Source organism: Chionomys nivalis, chromosome 5, assembly GCF_950005125.1.
Source record: "Chionomys nivalis chromosome 5, mChiNiv1.1, whole genome shotgun sequence".
In the NCBI taxonomy this organism is placed as follows: Eukaryota; Metazoa; Chordata; class Mammalia; order Rodentia; family Cricetidae; genus Chionomys; species Chionomys nivalis.
Window position 1 is genome coordinate 39,216,810 of NC_080090.1, and position 20,878 is coordinate 39,237,687.

General features: G+C 38.0%; 1 protein-coding gene across 1 annotated transcript; it reads right to left on the bottom strand.

The window, feature by feature from the left end:
* Nucleotides 1–19,388: 19,388 nt before the first annotated feature.
* On the bottom strand, nucleotides 19,389–20,275 carry LOC130874805 (60S ribosomal protein L6-like). The gene has a single exon (XM_057770307.1). It carries the CDS (start codon nucleotides 20,268–20,270, stop codon nucleotides 19,389–19,391), a length of 882 nt encoding a protein of 293 aa, XP_057626290.1. The 5' UTR covers nucleotides 20,271–20,275.
* Nucleotides 20,276–20,878: the final 603 nt, after the last annotated feature.

The following is a 20,878-nucleotide window of genomic DNA, read 5'->3' on the forward strand; positions in this document are numbered from 1 at the left end:
AATACTAAACTTGGGTCTTTCGCTGAAAAGATAGTGATGACTGAGACATTGCCAGAGACCAACTGAACCCTAACCATTACAACATCTGTGTGTTGTAATAAGAGCGGCAGAGCTGCGTCCCCGGCACCCAGCCGCCTGCACGGCTAGCTTATGCCCCGAAATAATTACACGGAAACTGTATTCTTTTGAACACTGCCTAGCCCATTAGTTCCAGCCTCTTATTAGCTAGCTCTTACATATTGATCTAACCCATTTCTAATATTCTGTGTAGCACCATGAGCTAGCTTACCAGGAAAGATCTTAACCTGTGTCTGTCTGGAATGAGAGAATCATGGCGACTCCTCACTCAGCTTCTTTCTCCCAGAATTCTGTTCTGTCTACTCCACCCACCTAACGGTTGGCCTATCAAATGGGCCTAGGCAGTTTCTTTATTAATTAAACAATGAAAACAACAGATTAATACAAGACCCACCTCCATCATCTGTGCTTCGGTCAAATCTATCTGCTTCCAAGAAACTGTTAACAGAGAACTAATGTACAGATTATCACTGAATTTTTCTATTTGAGTAATGGTGAGCCACGAACCCAGATACTAACCCATAGCCTGGAATGGAGTAGGTGTTGCATAAATACTTTTAAATCGCTTAAATTTAATCTGAGAAAGTTTAAACATAAGTAGAAATTCATGAAAAATAAAGTTCGACAGAAAGGCAAAATGTTTTCAAAGTCTAGAATATTGACAACATAAGAAAATCCATGTATTTAATCTATCCACTTTAATAAAATATGTGCTTAGCTCCTTCTTTGTGCTGGAAAATGTGTTGTATCTGCCAGTAAAAGGTATTTCACCATAACAACTTCACACACACTTTACACAGAAAGTGTGAGAGAGTGAAAACATCAGGGCCCTCATAAATAATGGCATCTTCAATATTATCAGATGTGTTGTCCTTAAACCCTTGGGAAATAAACAGGGATATTAAAGACTCTCATAATTTTATAGATAAGAAATGAAGGCTTAGAGGAGATGAAACTCAAATATGGGTTTCCTTGATTTTCACTGTCCTCATTGTATTACTAAGTGTAGAAGGAAGATTGATAGCAAGCTGACCGACTCAGCCAAACCCATGTCCAATAGGAGGCAGAGAGGACCACTTCTTGATTCATTGTAAATAAGAAGCTTTGAATCATAATCACTCTTCCTTTATTTTTCCAAACACACCTGTGTGGTGCTTGAATGGGAATGTCCCCCATGGGCTCAGGCCTTTGTATACTTGTTCCCCAGTCGGTGGTGCTGTTCGTGAAGGTTATGGAACCATTCAAAGGTGGAGCATTTCTGAAGTACATTACTCTGGGCAGGCTTTGAGTTACACAGCCTATTCTTGCTCTCTGGTTCACGTATGTAGATAAAAAATGAGATGTCCCTGCTTACTTCTCCTGCAGCCATCCTATGCCATGTCTAGCATGATGGATTCTATCTTTCTGGGACCGTGAGTGAAAACAAGCAATTGTTTTCTCAAGTTCTCTTTAATCATTGTGGTTTATCACAGCCACGATGCACAGTCCCCTGATTTCTAATTCAATTAGTCTCAGTCATATTCAGTGATTTTTACATTTCTAATCAGTACTCAGATGAGGTCAATGATACTGGTGCCAGGAATCACAGGACAATGACCACTCCATTATCTATGCTACAGCCTTGCAGAACCTCCAAGACCCTGTGATAGCCAGAGTGAGTTGATATACCCACACCAACAGGCACAGGGCATGTACTTCATTCACCACCATTGAAAAGTCCCTTAACAAGTGAACTGGTCATATGTCACAAAGACACCTCCTGAGCATCACCTTTAAGATGTGTAAATAAAGCCTATGCAGCATCCCTAAGGTCTCCCACAGGAAAAAGCAGTGTGGCCTCAGTCACCATCAGTCTGTCTGGCATTACTGTTCAAGTTCTTCCTCATTTCTAATTTAGCCTTTAGTGCCTGTATTCATTTTCCACTCTGATTAAAACTATGCCTGACTGAACAGTATGACCATCAATGTCTGTATTGGTGGGTGAAGATTACATGGAAAAATGATCCCTGCCTTTGGAAGGCAGACCCCAGGGAGGAAACAGATGTGTATTTAGCATAAATCAAAACAGAACTGAAGTTCTTCACTCACAGAATTCTGTGTTCAAGGCTAATCAGAGAGATTACGGGAAAGGAAAGCGAGAGTTCCGTGGAATTAATTAATTATTTGGCAATCCAACAACACGAAGACCATAAAGAAAGCCTGTTATCTAGCCTTAGTCCCAATGCATTCTTGAGCCATAATATTTTTCTGGACCTTTACACGCTACAAATTAGACCACAGTGTCCACCTCATAGAACAGCTATTAAGCTATATGCTCTGCGAAGACCAGGACTGGGTTTGGATATTTTTCTTTTAGTCTCTTTTCCTCCAGCAGTGGTTCATTAAGAAATGCAAAGTAGAACGTTCCCTGTAAATATTCTATAAAACTCATTCATTAGGTCATTAAGGAAAACGAGTTTGAAAGCTAAGGGATAACAGATACAAGGCATTAGAATGAGTCCTGGTTGGTAGTAAGACTCTCAATGACTGCTGCTCATTGCTACCATTTTCATTGAAGAATACTGGTATCACAGCATGAAATTCATGAACAAAGACAGGAAATTATGTTAGTACAGCTGTTTCTGTACTTGACAGAATTACCTCTTCAAAAGACAACTTGCTAGATAAATCAGGACTAACAACAAAAACCTTAATCTTCACTCCTATGTTTAAAACTTATTTATACAACTTTCATTACATAAATATTCTGGATTTTCAAATAATCTACCATGTTTCTCTTCCTGTTGTTGTTTGCCAACATTTCTTGTTCACATTGAGAGGGAACTATTTCCCTCAGAGGCTTCTCCACTTTGGTCTCTGTGCTTTCCTGGTACAAGGTTGATTTGAAAGTAAAGGGAAGAGCCCAGATGTACTCTCTGTGTACTTTTTGGTGACTTTGAAGATCTGTATGGTATCAAGTGAGAGGTTTGCCTATTTGCTGTTTTTTTGTGTATATAGAACTCCTAAAGTCTAGTACAATTTGCAGAAAGGGCATGTGTTGATTTTAACAAAGTCAGTGATTTCTCAGGCAACTTTAGCTGTGAAGACAGAAGAAAGAATATAAAATCCAGACAAGGGTTTTTCATGTGAAAAAGCTCTATGTGGTATTTAATGTGCTATCTCTTCTTATTTGATTCTATAGCCTCAAAAATCATGAGGGAAATAAAATTGTGTCTTTTAATGGGTAAATGCCAAAAGAAGTTCTCTATCACTTTGTCTAAAGGATTTCGGTTTATTTTCTAGCAAAAAAAGTAGAAAGTTGAGTTACCTAGAGTTCATAAAGGAAAGTTGAATTTTAGATTCCAGTAAGTCCATCATTCAGTGCTTTCTCCATGCCATAGAACTCACTTTGAACCATAGACAATAAGTGAGTTTTCACTAAAAAAATAAGCCATGGGGGCCAATAACAAATCTGTGTTTATTCTAATGTCCATGCTACTCATTTATTCCCCTCAATTTTATTTTCTGTTTAGCAATAAAATCAGACTTAAATACTTTAATCATGAGATCCAAAATATCTTCTGTGAGAAAAGAAATATAGTGGAAAATTCCTAGCTGGCATTTCTTGTAACAAAAGACAGACTAAAAAGATAAACATAACAGAATTCTAATAATATATAGACATATGATCCCAATTTAAGATGGTTCAGCTTACTTACTGTTCAAAAGAAATAAATAGTTATTAAATTGTGGGATAAATATTGGTTATGGATAAACTGTATTTGTATTTTCTCACAATTCTTGACATTAAAAAAGAACTATAGTTTCAAGCAACCAGCATAATCAAGAGGGGAAACAAGTAATATTTGGCAGTATGTTGAGTGGATGAACTATGGTGTCGGTGAGTTAAGTATATTAAGTGTCTTTTAGTCTCTGTTCTGAGAGAGTATAGATAAGTATAGAGACTGTAACTGACAGAGCAAGTCAGGACAACCCCATCTCCCACTTATATATTGTTTAGCCTTAAACTAAAACCTTAACATCAGAATATGAACAACATTGTTTAGATGTGGTATAATAATCAATGATTTTGTGTTTTTTATATTTACCTTGTCTTTGGTGCGTTTTGCATGACAGATGCATCTCTTTTCTAAGAAAAATATTGTTTTCAATACATTTAAATAAATGTTCTTTTACTTCTACAAAAGAACATGAAAGGATCTTTTGATAATTCTAAATTCTATGAATATGATATTGATGCCCATCACAATCCCAGGCTATTTGAAAAATGTTCCAAAGGCATGATACCTCATCCTCAGTCAGCATTAAAAATGCAATATCATCTGTGTCTTCCTCTAGAGACAATCTTGGCCAAGAACTAAATGAACATGTCACAGCATCACAGAAAATATGTTTCCTCTTGAGTAAAGAGGTAGATTTCTTGTAACAATCCAAGAACAAATTTCCATGATGCTGAATATTCCTTATAATTCTATCTTTCTATTCTACCTGAGGCTCAAACATAAATGAGTCTTCAACTTCAAGCTTTATACATTTACTGACCAAGTGTGCAATGCCCAATAAGCAAAGAAACCAAGGATGTCACGTCTTTGGAAAAAAATTGTTGTGAATTCCTCTGACAGTACCAATGTAGATAATGCCACTGCCATTGGGCTGGTACATAAAGAATCCATAGGAATGAGGGAAAACAATTTGCTTTCTGATTGGATGTCCAGAAGGGAATGCCATGGAGTTATTTTTGCAAGTGTCAACCGTTGTCATGCCCCTTCACTAGTTATGTTTCTTTTGAAAAAGAGTGATATTTTAATTTTTGGTATTTGGAGAGTGTGATGTCAATAACACTAACCCCAAAGAGCCAGCTTCTGAGGATGTCCATTCATGAGAAGCCACCATCCTTGCATTATTCTGGGGGTACTTCCTGAGGACAATCACTTTATTCTCCAAGAAATTTAAGCCAAGTTGTATCTTGGCTGAATTCTGAAGTAGGAATGACCTTCAAAATTAATACTCTTAAGTACAGTCACCAAGATGCAACGCACCTGGAAGACATTGAAAGACTTAGGAATAAAGATCGCTCGCTCTGAGCTTTCCTTGTTTTTGCCAACACAGTAATAGCTCTTCTCTCAAATTTCATTTTCTACACTAAGAACCAGATCTGTCCGAAATATATTCAATTGTTTTTAATCCTTTTACTGAAACATCTTATCCAAGAACAATGAAACTCATATCACATAGGAAGTTACTGGCAACTGACTACCCTACCCATGACCTAGAGAGAACATTGTCCCCAGGCTCTGTGTGAGCTGTACTTCCTCTTTCATCAAAATCACTTGTGCTTGTTCTAAATTGTCTATGGCTTTCATTTTTGTCTCCCCCTCAAGAAGGGAGTATAGGTTGATGAATCTCGCTGGATTATTGAATACTTACCTTCCTGCTTTCTCCTGATTCGCACAAACTAATTTTTAAATGTTTTTCTTGAAATACATTGCTGGTTTATTTTAAACTGAAGGATTTGAGATTTCAGAGAGTGAGGGTTTAACTCATCTATACAATCACATCTCAGCATCTTCAGGGATGAGAAGAAGCAACTGATCTCTTCAAGACTGAAGTCCCTGTGTTTATAATAGTCTACAAACTTCCAAGGGCTTTAAAACTCTTCCTAAAGTTCTTGAAATTTAAGAGCTAGAGAAATAGCCCAGTGGCAGAGGCCTGATTGACAGATACAAGGCTCTGGATTTTTATTCCCAGCCAAACTGTCTTCAAAGTTATATGTTATTTATGTCTAAGAAAGTCTTTTGTTCTGTATTTATGCACATATTAAGTAATGTTTTTCAATTTTACACCTAATGTTGTAGATTTGATTTACCAAGCTGAGCTGAAGCTATGCAATCCACCTTCTTACTTATTTGTTAGTTTCTACAAGTAGAACTCAATAGAGGAGATTAGGTAGGGGCTGGCAGAGAGAGTGAGGCATCTGCTCCCAATTTGCCTCCTTCCTGGCACTAGCACAAATGATATTAAAATGAGCAGCATTTCTTTACTCTAACTGCAGCACAGGGGCAGGGCTCAACTCTGCAATTTTTCCATCAGCTGCAAAACAAGGCTAATGTCTGCCGAGCCTTGTAGAAACAAGCACATGCTGGCAGAGCTCCTGCAGAGTCCACATTTTAGCCCTCTGGGGCTTTGCTTATACTTTACTATTTAGAGAATTCTTTCTTTTGCTCTGCCAGCCCTGTGAATGAAGTTGTTTCCTACAATTGCTAGCTTAAAAGTTGGCCATTTTTTTTTATCATTTTGGTTTCCTACCAACCACTTTTCTATTCACAAAGATTATTTTTAGTTGACCTGACTTAAGTCAGTATCCCTGAATCCTCCTTTCAACATGGCCCACCCGTGAACTTCCTGCAGAGCCCAGTTTTAGCAGTTCTGCCAAGTTTAACAGAATCCTTATCTGCTGTGTCTGTAATCTAAGCCCTTCCTCACCTGGGCTCGGGATATGTTATCCCCTATATATCCCTTGAGCTGCCTTCAGCCGAATAATGCTGGATTAAGTCAGTTCTGTCAGAACTCCCAGAGTCTATGTTTTCTCTTAGTAATAATAGTTTATCCATCATTTGCTTTTTGAGTATAAACTCTCGATTGTTTCAATTTTATTTTTGTGCTTGAGTCCATTTTCATAATGGGATCGCTCTTCTTTTACAATAAATTGCATTTGTTTATTCTTAATAAAATTTCACATCAACACTCTAACTTCTCTTTCATTCATTCATTCATTCATTCATTCATTCCCTGGCAATGCTTAAGCATGCATGGGCAGTCCGTTTATGGTGGTTCTCCAGTTGTTCCTATCTTGGGCAGTCCTAGATGTTTGTGTTATTATCATACCCAAGGTTCAACAGTCTTCCTTTATGCTGTCTATCCAGCGTTTTTTGTTTGTTTTTTTTTGTTTGTTTTTTTTTTTTTGCGGGGGCGGGAGCTTCTTCTTTGCCTTATCCTGTGCACTCCTCCAAGCAGTGCTATCTTGGGTATCTGCCGTCAGTCATTCTCATAACATCAGTCAAAGTCTGTGAGAATTAAATGATTAGTTTAAGCAATCATAGGAATGTTGCAGGGGTGCATCCTCTTACCACTACTTTTTAATATGTTCCTGGAATTAAAATTAACAAGAATCCTGAAGGATGAGGAGATAGGCGTGCAGATAAATGGTGTGCCAATCAATAACTTGTGTTTTGCTGACGATACAACACTACTTGCTGAAAGTCTAAAAGAGCTGCAGGCCGTGGAAATTAGAGTGGTCTCCACTGACCCTGGCCTCTGAAAGGTCCCACCACCTCACAGCACCATTAAACTGAGCCTTTGGAGTTCAAACCAAATCTAAACCAGGATCCTCCTGAGACATGCCATCTCAAAGACATCCAGTCTCTGTTCTGAGGACCATTTTATTGTCTAGGTTTTGGAGTTATAAATAAGAAAGCTCAAGAAAAGTGTCTCATACACTTGTAAATTTTTTGTTGTTGTATATTTCTTGCTGATCAAATCTTTCATAGTGTCTGGAATGCAGATCTTGCTATCCCTAATCATCTCTTGATGTCTGAATAGTTTCCTCCTTTGAATGGAGGTTTCCTGCCAGAGAGACAAAGCTGACTGTTTGTTTGAGGTTCTGATTCTTTTGTTTGTTTGTTTGTTTGTTTGTTTGTTTTTAAGACATACCAAGGTTTTCACTGACTTCCACCACTCTTATGGTGAAGATAAATATGAGTTTTGTTTATATTTCACTTCAATTCAAACAATATCATCTCACAATGATAGTCCAGGATTTAGGTCCTCCAATCCCATTGTTTTAAGCTACTGAGTCCTTAGAGAAATTCTGTAACCACTTTATGGCTGATTTCTTTCACGATAGCATAAAAATTAAGATAATAGCATTTACTAGGAAAATTGTCTCTAGAGTTAAGGAAGTAAACAAAGGTGAAATCAAAGATCTGTGTAGTGACCACTGTGTGAAAACCTACTTGCTTTCACGTCTCAATGTTCTGTGAATCCAACATGTAATTTCTATAATCTGTTTATGTAAACAGAGACTGCTTGCTCATTTCCAAGCTGTTCAAACTAGAATAATCTCACAGAAACTTTATTAATTATATATAACATAACATTAATAAACTATATTAAGAGTTTATCAATATGTAATAAAATTAATTATATATTACATTACATTAACAAACTATATTAATTACATATTTGGCCTAGTAGCTCAGGCTTCTTATTAACTAACTTTTACATCTTAAATTAACCTATTTCTATTAATATGAGTATCACTATGAGTTTGTGGCTTACCAGTAAAGTTTCTGGGGCGTCTGTCTCCTTCAGCATCTACATGGCATATCACTGACTCCACCTACTCTGTCTATATATCTCTGTTTAGATTTCCTACCTGCCTCTGTTCTGCCCTGACATAGGTCCAAAGAATATTCTTTATTAGTCAATGGCATTTCACAGCATACAGAGAGAAATCCCACAACGCAGGTATCTTCCATGTCTTTTCAAATATTTTCCCCTTGCATTATATGTTTATTTCATTCCTTTTCTCTAACTTGAGGGGATTTCTCACTTCATCACAATTTTTTCTTACTTGCTTTTTTTTCATGGTCTGGTATGTATTATATTGTCTATTTTCCTCTTCATGCAAACCTTGGAATCAAAATACTTCACTTTTCATTATCTACAATCTTTTATCTTGCTTTCATTTTTTGTAATTGTTTCTCTAATCTCTTTAACATGTATGAATTGGACTTTCCCATTTTCTCTTTTTATGTTAAGAATCTGTTTCAAATAAGTCCCATCTTGCTTCTTTGAATTAAACCAAGCTTTACAAATATTGAACTATTATTCTCTCTGGCTTTCAAAAGGAGAAACTGGAGAAAGTTTGATCAACTGAGATCATCTACCAAACATCTAATCTTTTAGAGACTTGAAGAGAATTTCTTTTAGAGATTGAAACTTCCTAGAATTTTCTGTTATTAGGAAACAAAAGCAAGTCGGTTACAAATTTTTACTTTTCTTTACTATAATTTTAATTAGCTCTTCCAGATTATTGGTATTTTTAGCTTAATCCAAAAGCATCAAGTCAAGTGAGGCAATATTCCATGCTTTAACTAGTTAGTAGCTTCAGAGACAGAGATAAATGATGCAATTTTTACTTAGCATAATATATTCATCACAACTATTGAACTGAATACATTTCTTCCAAAAATATGTAATATGGTCCTCTTTTTCCTAACAGATATTTCTGTCACAGACAGTGTCTTGTATCTATTGCATGTCTCCTAACCACACACACACAAATTACAATTTTTGATAATTGGAGGTGTCAATAAATATTTAATCTGTTTTTCTGTCCTTTTCTCTATATGTTTTTCTGGCATATGTTTTGCATGAAAATTCTACAAAATTAATTTCTGGCATGGCTTCCAAAGCTGACATTTTTTTATAATTTCAAGGGGATTTACACAAGCTGGATGATAAATTAATTATAAAATTACCATATTGAGCCATTAATCCTCTCTATAGTTAGTTTTTTTTCTTGAGTTTGAACAGTCTTGAATTTTACATTCTATTTAATATAAATATGGCTTCAATGATATGAAACATAATTCATCCCACACTCCTCTCTATACTGATAGAGACTAAAGAGACAATCATTCTTACTTTTTTTGTGTGTATAGCTCTTCCACTACTTTTCTACTCCTAATATCTTGTATTCAGTTCTGCAGGAAATAGCCTGGAAAGGAGATTACTTGCAATCATTTCACTGCAGAAGGCTTTTAATACTGTAAAAGCAGAAAGAATTATTTTACTGCAGAAAGAATCATGAAGGTTTGCATCTTTTAGTCTGCTTTAAATAAATTGACAATGTGAAGATTGATGGGAGATAAACAAAAAAGTACCCGCTTACATCAGGATGAGGTAAGGAGAGACTACAGTGGTATAGTATTTGTGTTTTAATAAATAAAGTCCATCTGAAGGTTAGAGTACAAAGCAGGCACATGAGTCAGCCATACAGGACTCACACATTTTTAATCACAGCAGCTACACTAATTTGCCATAGAGACTGGGCAATGGTGGTGCATGCCTTTAATCCCAGTACTAGAGAGTTATAAAAGAGAGGAGGAGACAGGAGCTCAGGATCTCAGTCTGGGGATTTGTGGAGGCAGGATTGCCCATTTGGGTCATAATAGAAACTGGAAACAACTTAGATGTCCCTCAACAGAAGAATGAATAAAGAAAATGTGATAGATTTACACAGTAGAGAATAACTTAAATGTTAAGGAAAAAAATGACATGATGAAATTTGTTGGCAAATAGATGAAACTGGTAAAAAATTATTTTGACTGAGGTAACCCAGACCCAGAAATACAAATATGGTATGTACTGAGTTATAAGTGGTTGTTAGATATTATGTAATGATAATTACGCTATAATCCAGAGAACTAGAACGGCTAGGTAACAAAAAGGGGTCTAAGGGAACAAATGGATCTCTTTGGGCATGGAAAATAGATTTTTGCAAGTGAATTGGGGAAAGAAGGGAATGGGAAGGAGGATTAGATTAGGTCAAGAGGAATGGAGGGAGAAGATTAGGACAAATGAGTAAATTTGGGGGTCATTCAGGGGCATGACTTGGAAACCCAGTGCAGTAAAAACTTCCAGGATTCCAGGATGGTGACCCTCTTGAGGAATTCCAGTAATGGAGAACTCAGAGCCTGAACAAGCCGTGCTCTGTAACCATCTAAGGCTTCCATTGGTGGGACCACAACACCAACTCAGGCACAAAATCTTAAGCCTACTATCTAACCCTTTTGAATGATATACTGGGGCAGTGGAGATGGAGAACTTGGGGGTGTGACCAACCAATGACTGGTTTAATCTGTGGCCCAAGCCCTGAGAGAGATCCCATGCCCAACACTGCCTGGATGACCAGGAACTGGAGATTGGATAGCCCAGAAACCTATGAAAGAATACAAATCAATAAAATGATTTCTAATGATATTCTTATATATGCATAGATTGATGTCTACCCAATCATCAACAGAAAGGTTTCTGTTGGCATCTGATGGAAGCAGATGAAGAGACCTACAGCCAAACATTAGGTGAGGAGAGAGCCCAAATTGGAAATCTCTGTCAAACCCCTTCTCTCAAAGCTTGGGAACCCCATTGAAGAGGGGTAGAAAGAATTGTAGGAGCTGAAGAGGTCAAGGAAACCAGGAGAACTTGGTCCAAGAATCAACTAAGCAAGGCTCATAGTAGCTTATTGGGACTAAAGCAGCAGTCACAGAACCTGCATAGGTCTATGCTAAGTCTTCTGCATGCATGGTATAGTTGTTAGCTTGGTGTTTTGTGGGAATTCTAACAGTGGAAATGAGAGTGTCTCTGAGTTTTTTGTCTTCTCTTGGGACCCTTTTTTCTCCTACTAGGATGCCTCGCCCACCCTTGATATGAGGTTTGCGCCTAGTCTTATCGTGTTCTGGTCATGCCATGTTTGATGGATATCCCTGGGCAGTCAACTCTTCTAACGGGAAGTGGAGGAAAAGTAGATCTGGAAGAGAGGGAAACTAGGGAAGGAAGTAGAGGAAATTGAGGAAATGGAGGGAGGGGAAACTATAGCCTGGATGTATAGAAAGCAAGCAAACAAATAAAAATGAATAAAAAGCAACATTTTCTTCCTGGATGTATTGAAAACAACAAGCAAACAAACAAATAAATAAATAACAATATCTTTCTGTAATGAAAATACTCCTGTCATGACCATGCCATAGGATAAGAAATAAAGCATTAAAAGTGTTTGGAATGGCCAGACAGCTTTACAATTAGGAGAACTTACTGCTTATACAGATGCTGGTTTGATTATCAGCATCCATATCAGGAAGCTTATACCCATCTTTAGCATCAGTTCCAGCAACCCACACACTCTCAAATATTAAAGCATATATGTGACTGGGTTACAGTTGCTCATACTAATTTCATTTCAGTTACCCTTAATTTTCCACATGCTTTGGGCTTATGAAGAATATTTCAGATAATAAGGATTTTGAACATGTTATTTATTGAATTTTTTTCCTTTTGGAATAAAACTATAAACAAAGAATAGGAGAGTTGCCTATGCTTATCCAATTGGTTGTAAAGGCAAATGACCTTGAAAGCATAAACAGCACAAAGTGGGATAAGGAAGGACAGTAAAATAAGAAAAATTAGGAAATGATGAGGCCCTGTTTAACATTTTTTCAATTGATAAGTGCTGTCAGAACTCAATGAAAGGAAGAAATCCATTAAAATTGCCTGTATGGTAATTACAAGTTTCAAAATAGTAATAGAGGGAAGAAAAGAAAGGTATTATGTGGGCAGGTAAAACAATATCAATACATTCCATATGATAAAATAGAGGCACAGAGAAATCAAAGGCAAGGAAGTTAAAGAAAGTTTTCCTCTAAGGAATGAGTGTAGAAATAGAACTACTGCACTTCTTTATAACTTATTTTTAACTCAATATAATAATATTCTTCTATCCCCTGTCCTTCAGGTCATTGTATTTTGAACCACTTCTCTACTCATTGTCTCATTATTACTCCTCATGACATCATTTTAATATGTCTAAATCCTCAGCTATGACAATCAGCACAAGGTATCCAGCCAAGGATTCTTACAAGCAATATAGTGGACCGGTGGACCAGTGGCATCTGACTTACTAACTCTATCAGGAAGGACATTATATTTCTCCTGAGTCACAATCTCTTTTTCTATATGTTCACAGGTAATGTTTATCTATTACATAGAATTTGATGAGAATTAAATAACATGTGTTAAGTGTTATAATATCTAAATCCGTATACAGATATTTACTAAAGTCTAAGCAAAGGATAAAGACATTCTTGATAAGAACTCTTGACTTCTTTGGTAAGGATTTAGGTTGTAGCGCAGTGACTTGAAATATGGAGATGAATGATACAATATGGCCATTTGATAATATAAAGGTCTCTTGAAGAGCAGCTAGGGGAATGAGCAAGCAAGAGGTGTTCCAATATTCATTGTGTGGGAGCAAGTGGACTCAGAGTATGGGAAAGCTGTGTATTCCAGAGATTTAATTAGAATTTAGCTTTTGCACAGTAACCTCTATCTGGTGTGTGTCAGAGCTGACACGAGAAAACTACCACAAATTATATGCATAATGGAAAAACAAACATTATCCATCTGGAAACTAAGTACATGCAACTCAATAGATATTAACAGAGAGATTACACTAATCTAACTGCAGAGAAAGGTTGATAGACACACTACTTCCTTCAAAAAATTCCTAGAAATGCTGTCAGTCATGAGAAAAATGTATGGTTGCCTATGAAACTAAAGAATCTGTAAAGCAGCAAAAACAAATTATTTATAAGAAAGAGGCTTCAAAACTTAGGAAAGAAAGATTAGCAGATGACCAGGCAAAAAACTTCCCTGTGTCAATATCAAAACTCTGTTTTGTCAGTCAAGCAAAAAGGACAGAAAGAGAAGAATTTTCTTTTCATAAAGTATCTTTTAAAAAGACTTTAAAAAGACAAATTCTGCATACTGCAGATCTTTTTCTGATGAAATCTCCAATTCTAAAGATAGCAATATTCTCACTTGAATTCAGGTCATGTCTTCGTATGTCATTTTTATGGAAATAACCCTGTAAGGAATGACTACCCATTTCCCCTACTGTCTACCCAATGCAGTTATAGATATTTTGAAATTTCAAGGAATTAGTACCCAAAAGATAGTTCCTAGGTACAGCCACAGAATCTATACCCCAGCCTGAAAAAAATTTAAGTCATAGTAAGCATGTAGTCCACCCATGTCCACATCCCAACACCTAGCATGCAGTCTGATGTGTCTTCTGATACTGGGCTGTTCAAAGATTCCCAGAGCATGCTCATTCCCCACCATCTGCTGTGATACGGTCATCTTCCTTCTCATCATTCTGCACACAGATAAATGAAACCTCAGAACATGGGGCTTCACTTACTTCCTCCCAAAATTATACAGTGCAAAAAAAGAAAGAAGCCATGACCAAATATTTATCACCAAAACATTACAACATTTTACTTTTATGTCCTATATTTGGGCATGATTTTTCTTCCATTGTGACGGTAATGACCCTTTTAAATGACAGGGATTCTTCTCAGTTGTCTCTGGAAAGAGGTCTAAATGCAATAGTTATACTCATCTGGATTTCTCTGGGTTCCCTTACTGTACTCAGGCGAGAGTTGTTCTCTGAACTCACTTTATAATATCTGTCCTTAAAAGTCGTAAAAATGAAAGGTTTATGAATTACTACATTGGAAAGACATGAGACATATAGTATTGCATTAAATATATTTTGAGGTGAAACTTACATGAAAAAAATTAACTTTCCTTAATAGCCCTGGAGATTGGCCCTAGAGCCTCACACACTGTAGGGAAGCATTCCTACTGAGCTATAACCAACTGCTTACTTTTGTATTTTTATATAAGTTCCCACTAAGTTGTCTATACTGGCTTTGGACTCTAAAATAAAATATTTAATTACATCTGTTGTGAGTGTGTGCATTGGGGTGTGAATGCAAGCCAGGGCACACTTGTAGTGGTCACAGAACACACTGTGGAAGTCAATTAGTTCGTTCTACTCTGTAGACCCTGAGGATCAAACTCAAGCCACCAAGCCTTGCAGCAATCACCTTTACCCACTGAGCTATCACTCCTGCCTATGGCCTTTACATCTCATCTTAGGCTCTCAAGTGGTTCAGTTTACCAGACTGCACCCTAGGCCTGGGTTAAAACTAACTCTTTTAGTGTATATTGTTTGCATCCATTATCATATGGTGTAGTGGTTTGAGTGAGAAGAGCCCCTGTAGGCTCATATGTTTGAATGCTTGATTGCCAGTTGATAAACTGTTTCTAAAGGAAAGTTTTCCCGTACTGGGATAGATGTGACATTTCGAAGGAGATGTGTCATTGGTGAAACATCTGGAGAAATTGTCTATTCCTTGAGGTTTCAGAAACCCTCACCAGTCTCTCCCTCCCTCCCTCCTTCCCTCCCTCCCTCCCTCCTCCCTCCTCCTCCTCCTCCTCCTCCTCCTCCTTCTTCTCCCTCTCTCTCCCACTCAGCCTGCTATCTTTGAATCAAGATGCAAAGCCCTCAACTACTGCTCTAGCACCAGGCCTGTCTGATTACTGACATGATGGTCATGAACTAACCCTCTGAAACTCTAAGCAAGCTCCCAATTAAGTGTGTTCTCTTAGAAGAGTTGCCATGATCATGGTGTCTCTTCACAGTAATAGTAAGATACATGGTAATGCTATAGAGCCGATCCTTATGTCAGGAAACAAAATATTTAAACACCTCAAAGAAACCAATTAAGCAATTAGTTTCTCTTCACCATGCCCAACCCCAGCCTGATAATGACTCCCCATACTCTTATTTCTACTGGCTTGTCTATTCTTGCTGTTTCATATTTTGGAACCATGAAGTGTACAACCATGTGTATCTATGATTTTTAACTTAATATCTTTGCAAGGTTTATTCATTCTGTATCATGCATGGGCATGCCTCCATATTTCTTGTTTGAATATTTCATTACATGCATATACTGCAATTTGTTGACCCATCTGTCCAATACAAGACACTGTCACACATGTTAGCTGTAGGAACAGTGCTTCTCTGTACATTCTTAGTCATGCATTTATATTTATTCAGATCTTTTCATTCTTTGAAGTGTTCCTCCAGGGTTACAGAGAAATCAAAAACATCAGGTTTAACTTTTTGCTTTAGATATTCGTGGGCACTTTGAATTCCATACAGGTTTTAAATCAGAAAAAAAAAATGTAAACTCACTGATACACCAACACTAACAGCACTGAGCTACAGAACATTCTGGCAAGTACTACCATCTTAATACTAAGTCCTTAGATTTGTCAAAATGGGGGATTTTCCCTTTTTTTGGATATCTTTAATTTCTTGTAATGTTATTTTATAGGATCCAATCACATGTTTGGATTTCTCTTAACTTGTTCCTATGTATTTAATTCTTTTTAATGTTTATCTTCCTTACTTTCTTGTTGTCATGCCCAAATACCTAACAGAAGCAACCTAATAGCAGAGAGATTTATTCTGGCTTGCAGTTTAAGGAATACAGACGCTTAAACACAAAGGGTACATCAGGGTCTACGGTGGTGGGGAGCTCTGATGACCAGTTACAGCTCCTGTTTAACAGCCTGGCATATCAGAAGCAAAGAGAACAAAGTCAGAAGAGTGAGCTGGCCTAGACCACTCAAGCCTCTCTCCTACTTAAGGCTCATGCCCAAAAGACTCCACTGGCCCCAAACAGCAGAATCTGCAGGAAACAAGGAGTTCAAACACCTGAGCCTGTGGGAAACATTTTGCATAGAGTTCTTTGCAATACTATCATAATCATAAACACTATTTCTGATTCCAGATTATTCATTTCAAGTGGGCAGAAATGAAGTTGATTTTAGTCTTTGAGTTTCTAGCCTGTAATTGTGCTTAACTCATTCACTAATCTTAATCATTTTTCTAGAGTCTTTCAGTTTTTATCCATAGAAAATTGTGTTTAACTGGGCCTGATACCTCAGGCCTGTTACCTTGGCTATTATGAAGCAAAAAATAAAAAAAAAATCATAAGCTCAAGACCAGCCTTGGAAGCTTCCCAAGACTCTGGACCAAAATCAAACATTCTGTAGCTCAGTGATAGAATGATTGCCTAGAATGGGCAGCATCGTACATTCAATCCTCATTACAAAAAGCCAGTCTTTGAGAGCAGAGGTGCAATCATTTCCTAATAACTTTTATTTCTATTCCTACATAGTCTCTGAAGATTAGCTGGATCTTGGGGCACTCTTTCATGCTTAGCCAGATACTTGTGCTAGAACAGACCTTAACTTCAGCTTGCATGTAGCCAAGATGTCAGCCAGAGATGAAAACCTTACTGTCTTCTGTACTTACAAACTTACAAGCTTCTTCAGTTTGAGCCTGCACTCTGCCTGGACTTCTGGATGCCTTTCTAACTTCCTTCATATACTTAAGCAATTTGTCAATTTTCTCAAAGAAACTTCTCCTCCAAGCTTTCGTCCCCTGCATTGTTTGAATCAACTGTAATCTTCTGCTCCAGGTGGCAATGTGTTGCTTATTTGACTTAAAATAATCTCAAAGAATGGGAGACTCATATTCCTAGGCTAACAACTTACAGTTTTCTACATTGGACTCAAAGCTCACTCAACAAGAGGGATAACGTGCCTGGTATTGGAACCCTAAGTAACTACTCTATTTGTGAAGTCATGGTTAAAAGAAAAGAATCTACAACTACTAATTAACTAAATAACTCCTAATAATATAATCTAAAAACATTTGTCCTCACAAATAAATATAGTCTCTGTCTTTCATCAAGAACATCTCTTTTTATAACAACTGAGACCACTACAGAAAACTACAATGAATCGAAAAGCAGACTTGTGGATCCCAGTCCCAATGAAGATGTCTACAAAGGCCCAGAGGACATTGTGAAAAAGGGACAGAGACATTGTAAGGGTCAGGGCATCAGGTTTGCTGTGAGACTGTGTCTCCTAGTCATATCAGAAGCTGCACCCTTAAAGTCTCACAAGCATGACTGCACAAATGTGAGCTGAACAAGAATAACACAAATTAATATGCCAACGCAGACAAAGGAAAGTCCATGGAAGCTCAACTTTACATACACACAGACACACACACACACACACACAAAAAAAAAAACACTATTGGTAACTGAGGAAAGCTGGCAACAAGAGAGGTGGCCTTCCCTAAGGAAGAACATACCAGTTGGCAGTTGGTCACAAAACTCATTATATGGACTGGATATATATGTATATACAAATGTATGTAATAACAATTAGTAAAAAGAAAAAGAAAAAGGCCATGATTTTGAAGGAGAGTGGGGACGGTATATAGGAAAGTGTGGAGGGAGGAAAAATAAAGTGGAAATATAATTATATTATAGTTTTTAAAAAAGAAGTAATGCCTCAAGCCAATGTATTTTCTTGTCTTGAATTTCCAAATTATGTTGAACAAAGCCAATTGATTTACATCAGACTTTTCTGTAGCTCTCAAGCAGGTTAAAACACTATTTGAGATCAAGACCTTCTTTATTTCCTCCAAAGATGGGGCCAGAAGCTCAAAACTGGAGTACACACAGTTCTGTCTTCAAGTGAGTTTAGGATGAGAAAGAAGGGAGAAGAGTGAACGCAGCTAAAACTGCACACAGCTTCCCTGTGGATGGCACAGTACCTTCTTTACTTATTTGCCATAAACCTTTGACCAGTTTTCAGAGTCATGACAGGGTTGATTCGTATAGTTTGCTGCACATATTTCATTGCATCTGTGAAGGAACAGAAACCGGAGCTACACAGTCTAACATTTTCATAGATTCCTTCAACACTCCTGTAATTTTAACTTAGTTGTGATGGACTTACCTCGACCTTCTGCCTTTGCTTTCAGGTTACAGAGCTTTTCCCACAGTGAAACTTTTTAAGTAACGTTATCTGGTTTGAAAGCAGCACTGCTACTCACTAGGGGCGTAGCTCCAGCAATTCACTTTGCAAACCTTGGTAAATTAGGGAATGACAACAGTGAAAAACCTCTCAAGTTCTTAAGGACATCTGAATGTCAAAATAGAATAACATCTGCAAAAGCCTTCATAAAACTATAGAATGTTAAAAACAGCAATTACTTAAAAGGAAAAATGAATGAACTCTGTTTCGCCTACCATGCTTTCTGTAGTCTTTGATTCTATACAAAAATTTACAAACTATTTGACTTTTCTTGTCTTATTCCATCAACTATTCCTGTCAATCTGATTATAATGCTTTTGTCATTCACCATAAGCTCTGTTTGTATTGAATCATTTTCCCGATGATGTAAGCTAAAAGCATGTCATACAATTATGAAATAGAATGAGGTTATCCTATTTGTTATTCTATCTATGAAAAAATAAAAATATAAGATGGCAACATTTCTTAGGGACAAATACACCTATCATTGCTTAAAATGCTGTTTAAAGACAATGAAATGGAGTAGAAACCTTTGCTCTCTGGGAACCCCACCAGCCAGCTGTTCAAACATTTCTATTACTCAAACTAGTTTCCAGAGTCTACAGTTTATTCATCCAAACTGAATGTGAAAATTGCTTTCAGAGAGCTTGTTTTATTTTCTTCTTTTTTTTTTTTTTTGACACATAAAGCTGTTTAATTAGGTCGTCAGCAATTTAGAAAACCAGTTTGTGAGGATACATCCTGTTGGTCAGAGAGAACTGAGAGCGCAGGTAGCCCTGCAGCTGAGGAACAGCTTTGATCTTTGGCAGAATCTGCGAGTCCACCGCTTTCTGATCAGCCTTGCGCTGCTCTGTAATCTCGTATTTCTCCTTCTCTGTGTCAAAGATCTCGCCCTCCTGATGCCTGGGCTTACGCAGCTGCTTTTTCTTGAAGTAAGCATCAGTCAGGTGTTTGGGGATTTTAACTGTGCTGATATCAACTTTTGTAGAGGTGGCGATGACAAACTTCTGATGTGTTCTTCTCAGAGGAACTCTGTTGAGGACAAGAGGTCCTGTCACAAGCAGTAAACCACTGCCCAGTTGCTTCAGGAAAACCACTCTCTTGCCCCTGTGGCGCCCGGTAAGGATGATGAGGACAGTCCCAGGAGTGATGCTGGCACGCAGGCGTCTCACGTGCTGACTGAAGGGCTTTTTGCCATGGCTCAGCAGCTTCCGAGGCACATCTTCGGTAGGATAATACCTGGGCATTTTTCGAAGCTTAACCACCCGGGTACCACCATTCTTGTCACCACCAACTGGTTTTGTGACAGTGGCAAGGACCTTTTCCTTTTTCTTCTTCTTTTCAACCCTGGTTTTTGCAGCTGTGTATTTCCTTTTGTACATGGCCTTTCTGGAATACATAGCAGATCGGGAGTACCTGCCAATTCCTCTAACAAGGACTGGATTTCGGCTGCAATGGGGCTTCCCCTTCTTGAGCTTTTTAGCCTTAGGGTTACCCTTTTTGGCTGCACCAGCGGCAGGGGCATCACCGCCACCCTTCTTGGCTGCAGGTTTCTTCTCTTTTGTATCAGGTTTCTCGGCTTTTTCACCCGCCATCTTGCAAGATGGGAAAGAGCTATTTTCTTCTTTTTTAATTGAAATTTTTTTCAGACAATAAAGAATAAGCTCCTGCTTGTCCTGTGCTAAGTTCTTGCAAGTTAAGGCTTCTATTTGTAATTAAGAACAAGTTCCTGCATGGCCCTACCCCAGCCGGGTCTATGTCAATGTTCATGACCCCTGTTACCACTGAAGGCTGTGCCGATGTCCAGGACCTGGCCTAACACTGAGGCCATGGTGGTGCCCAAGGGTAAAGATGTCACCAAGGTCATTTAGGGATTGGTGTGGTCTGCACTGCCTCCGTGAGCCATGGTGACATCTGGCCCAAGCTATGGTATGAGCCACCATGTGGAGCCCTGTTGGAGTCTCAAGACCATGCTGCTGGTGGTCCGATGCTAATATAGGATGCAAATTACGTCACACGGTGACATCTAGGACCAAATTGCTGCGGATGGCCATGTCTGGATCTGTGGTCCTGTTGCAGCTGCGGTTGTGTTGATGTCCATTGCCCATGTTACCACAGGGGCTAATGAATCTTGTTTTGAACCATGAGTTGAAGTACAAGGGCCATGTTGAGCTGGCCCCACCTGTCATTGGCCTGGGAAGAG

Coding starts and splice junctions, on each gene's coding strand:
- LOC130874805 (XM_057770307.1), bottom strand. CDS start 20,270: ATGGCGGGTGAAAAAGCCGAGAAACCTGATACAAAAGAGAAGAAACCT.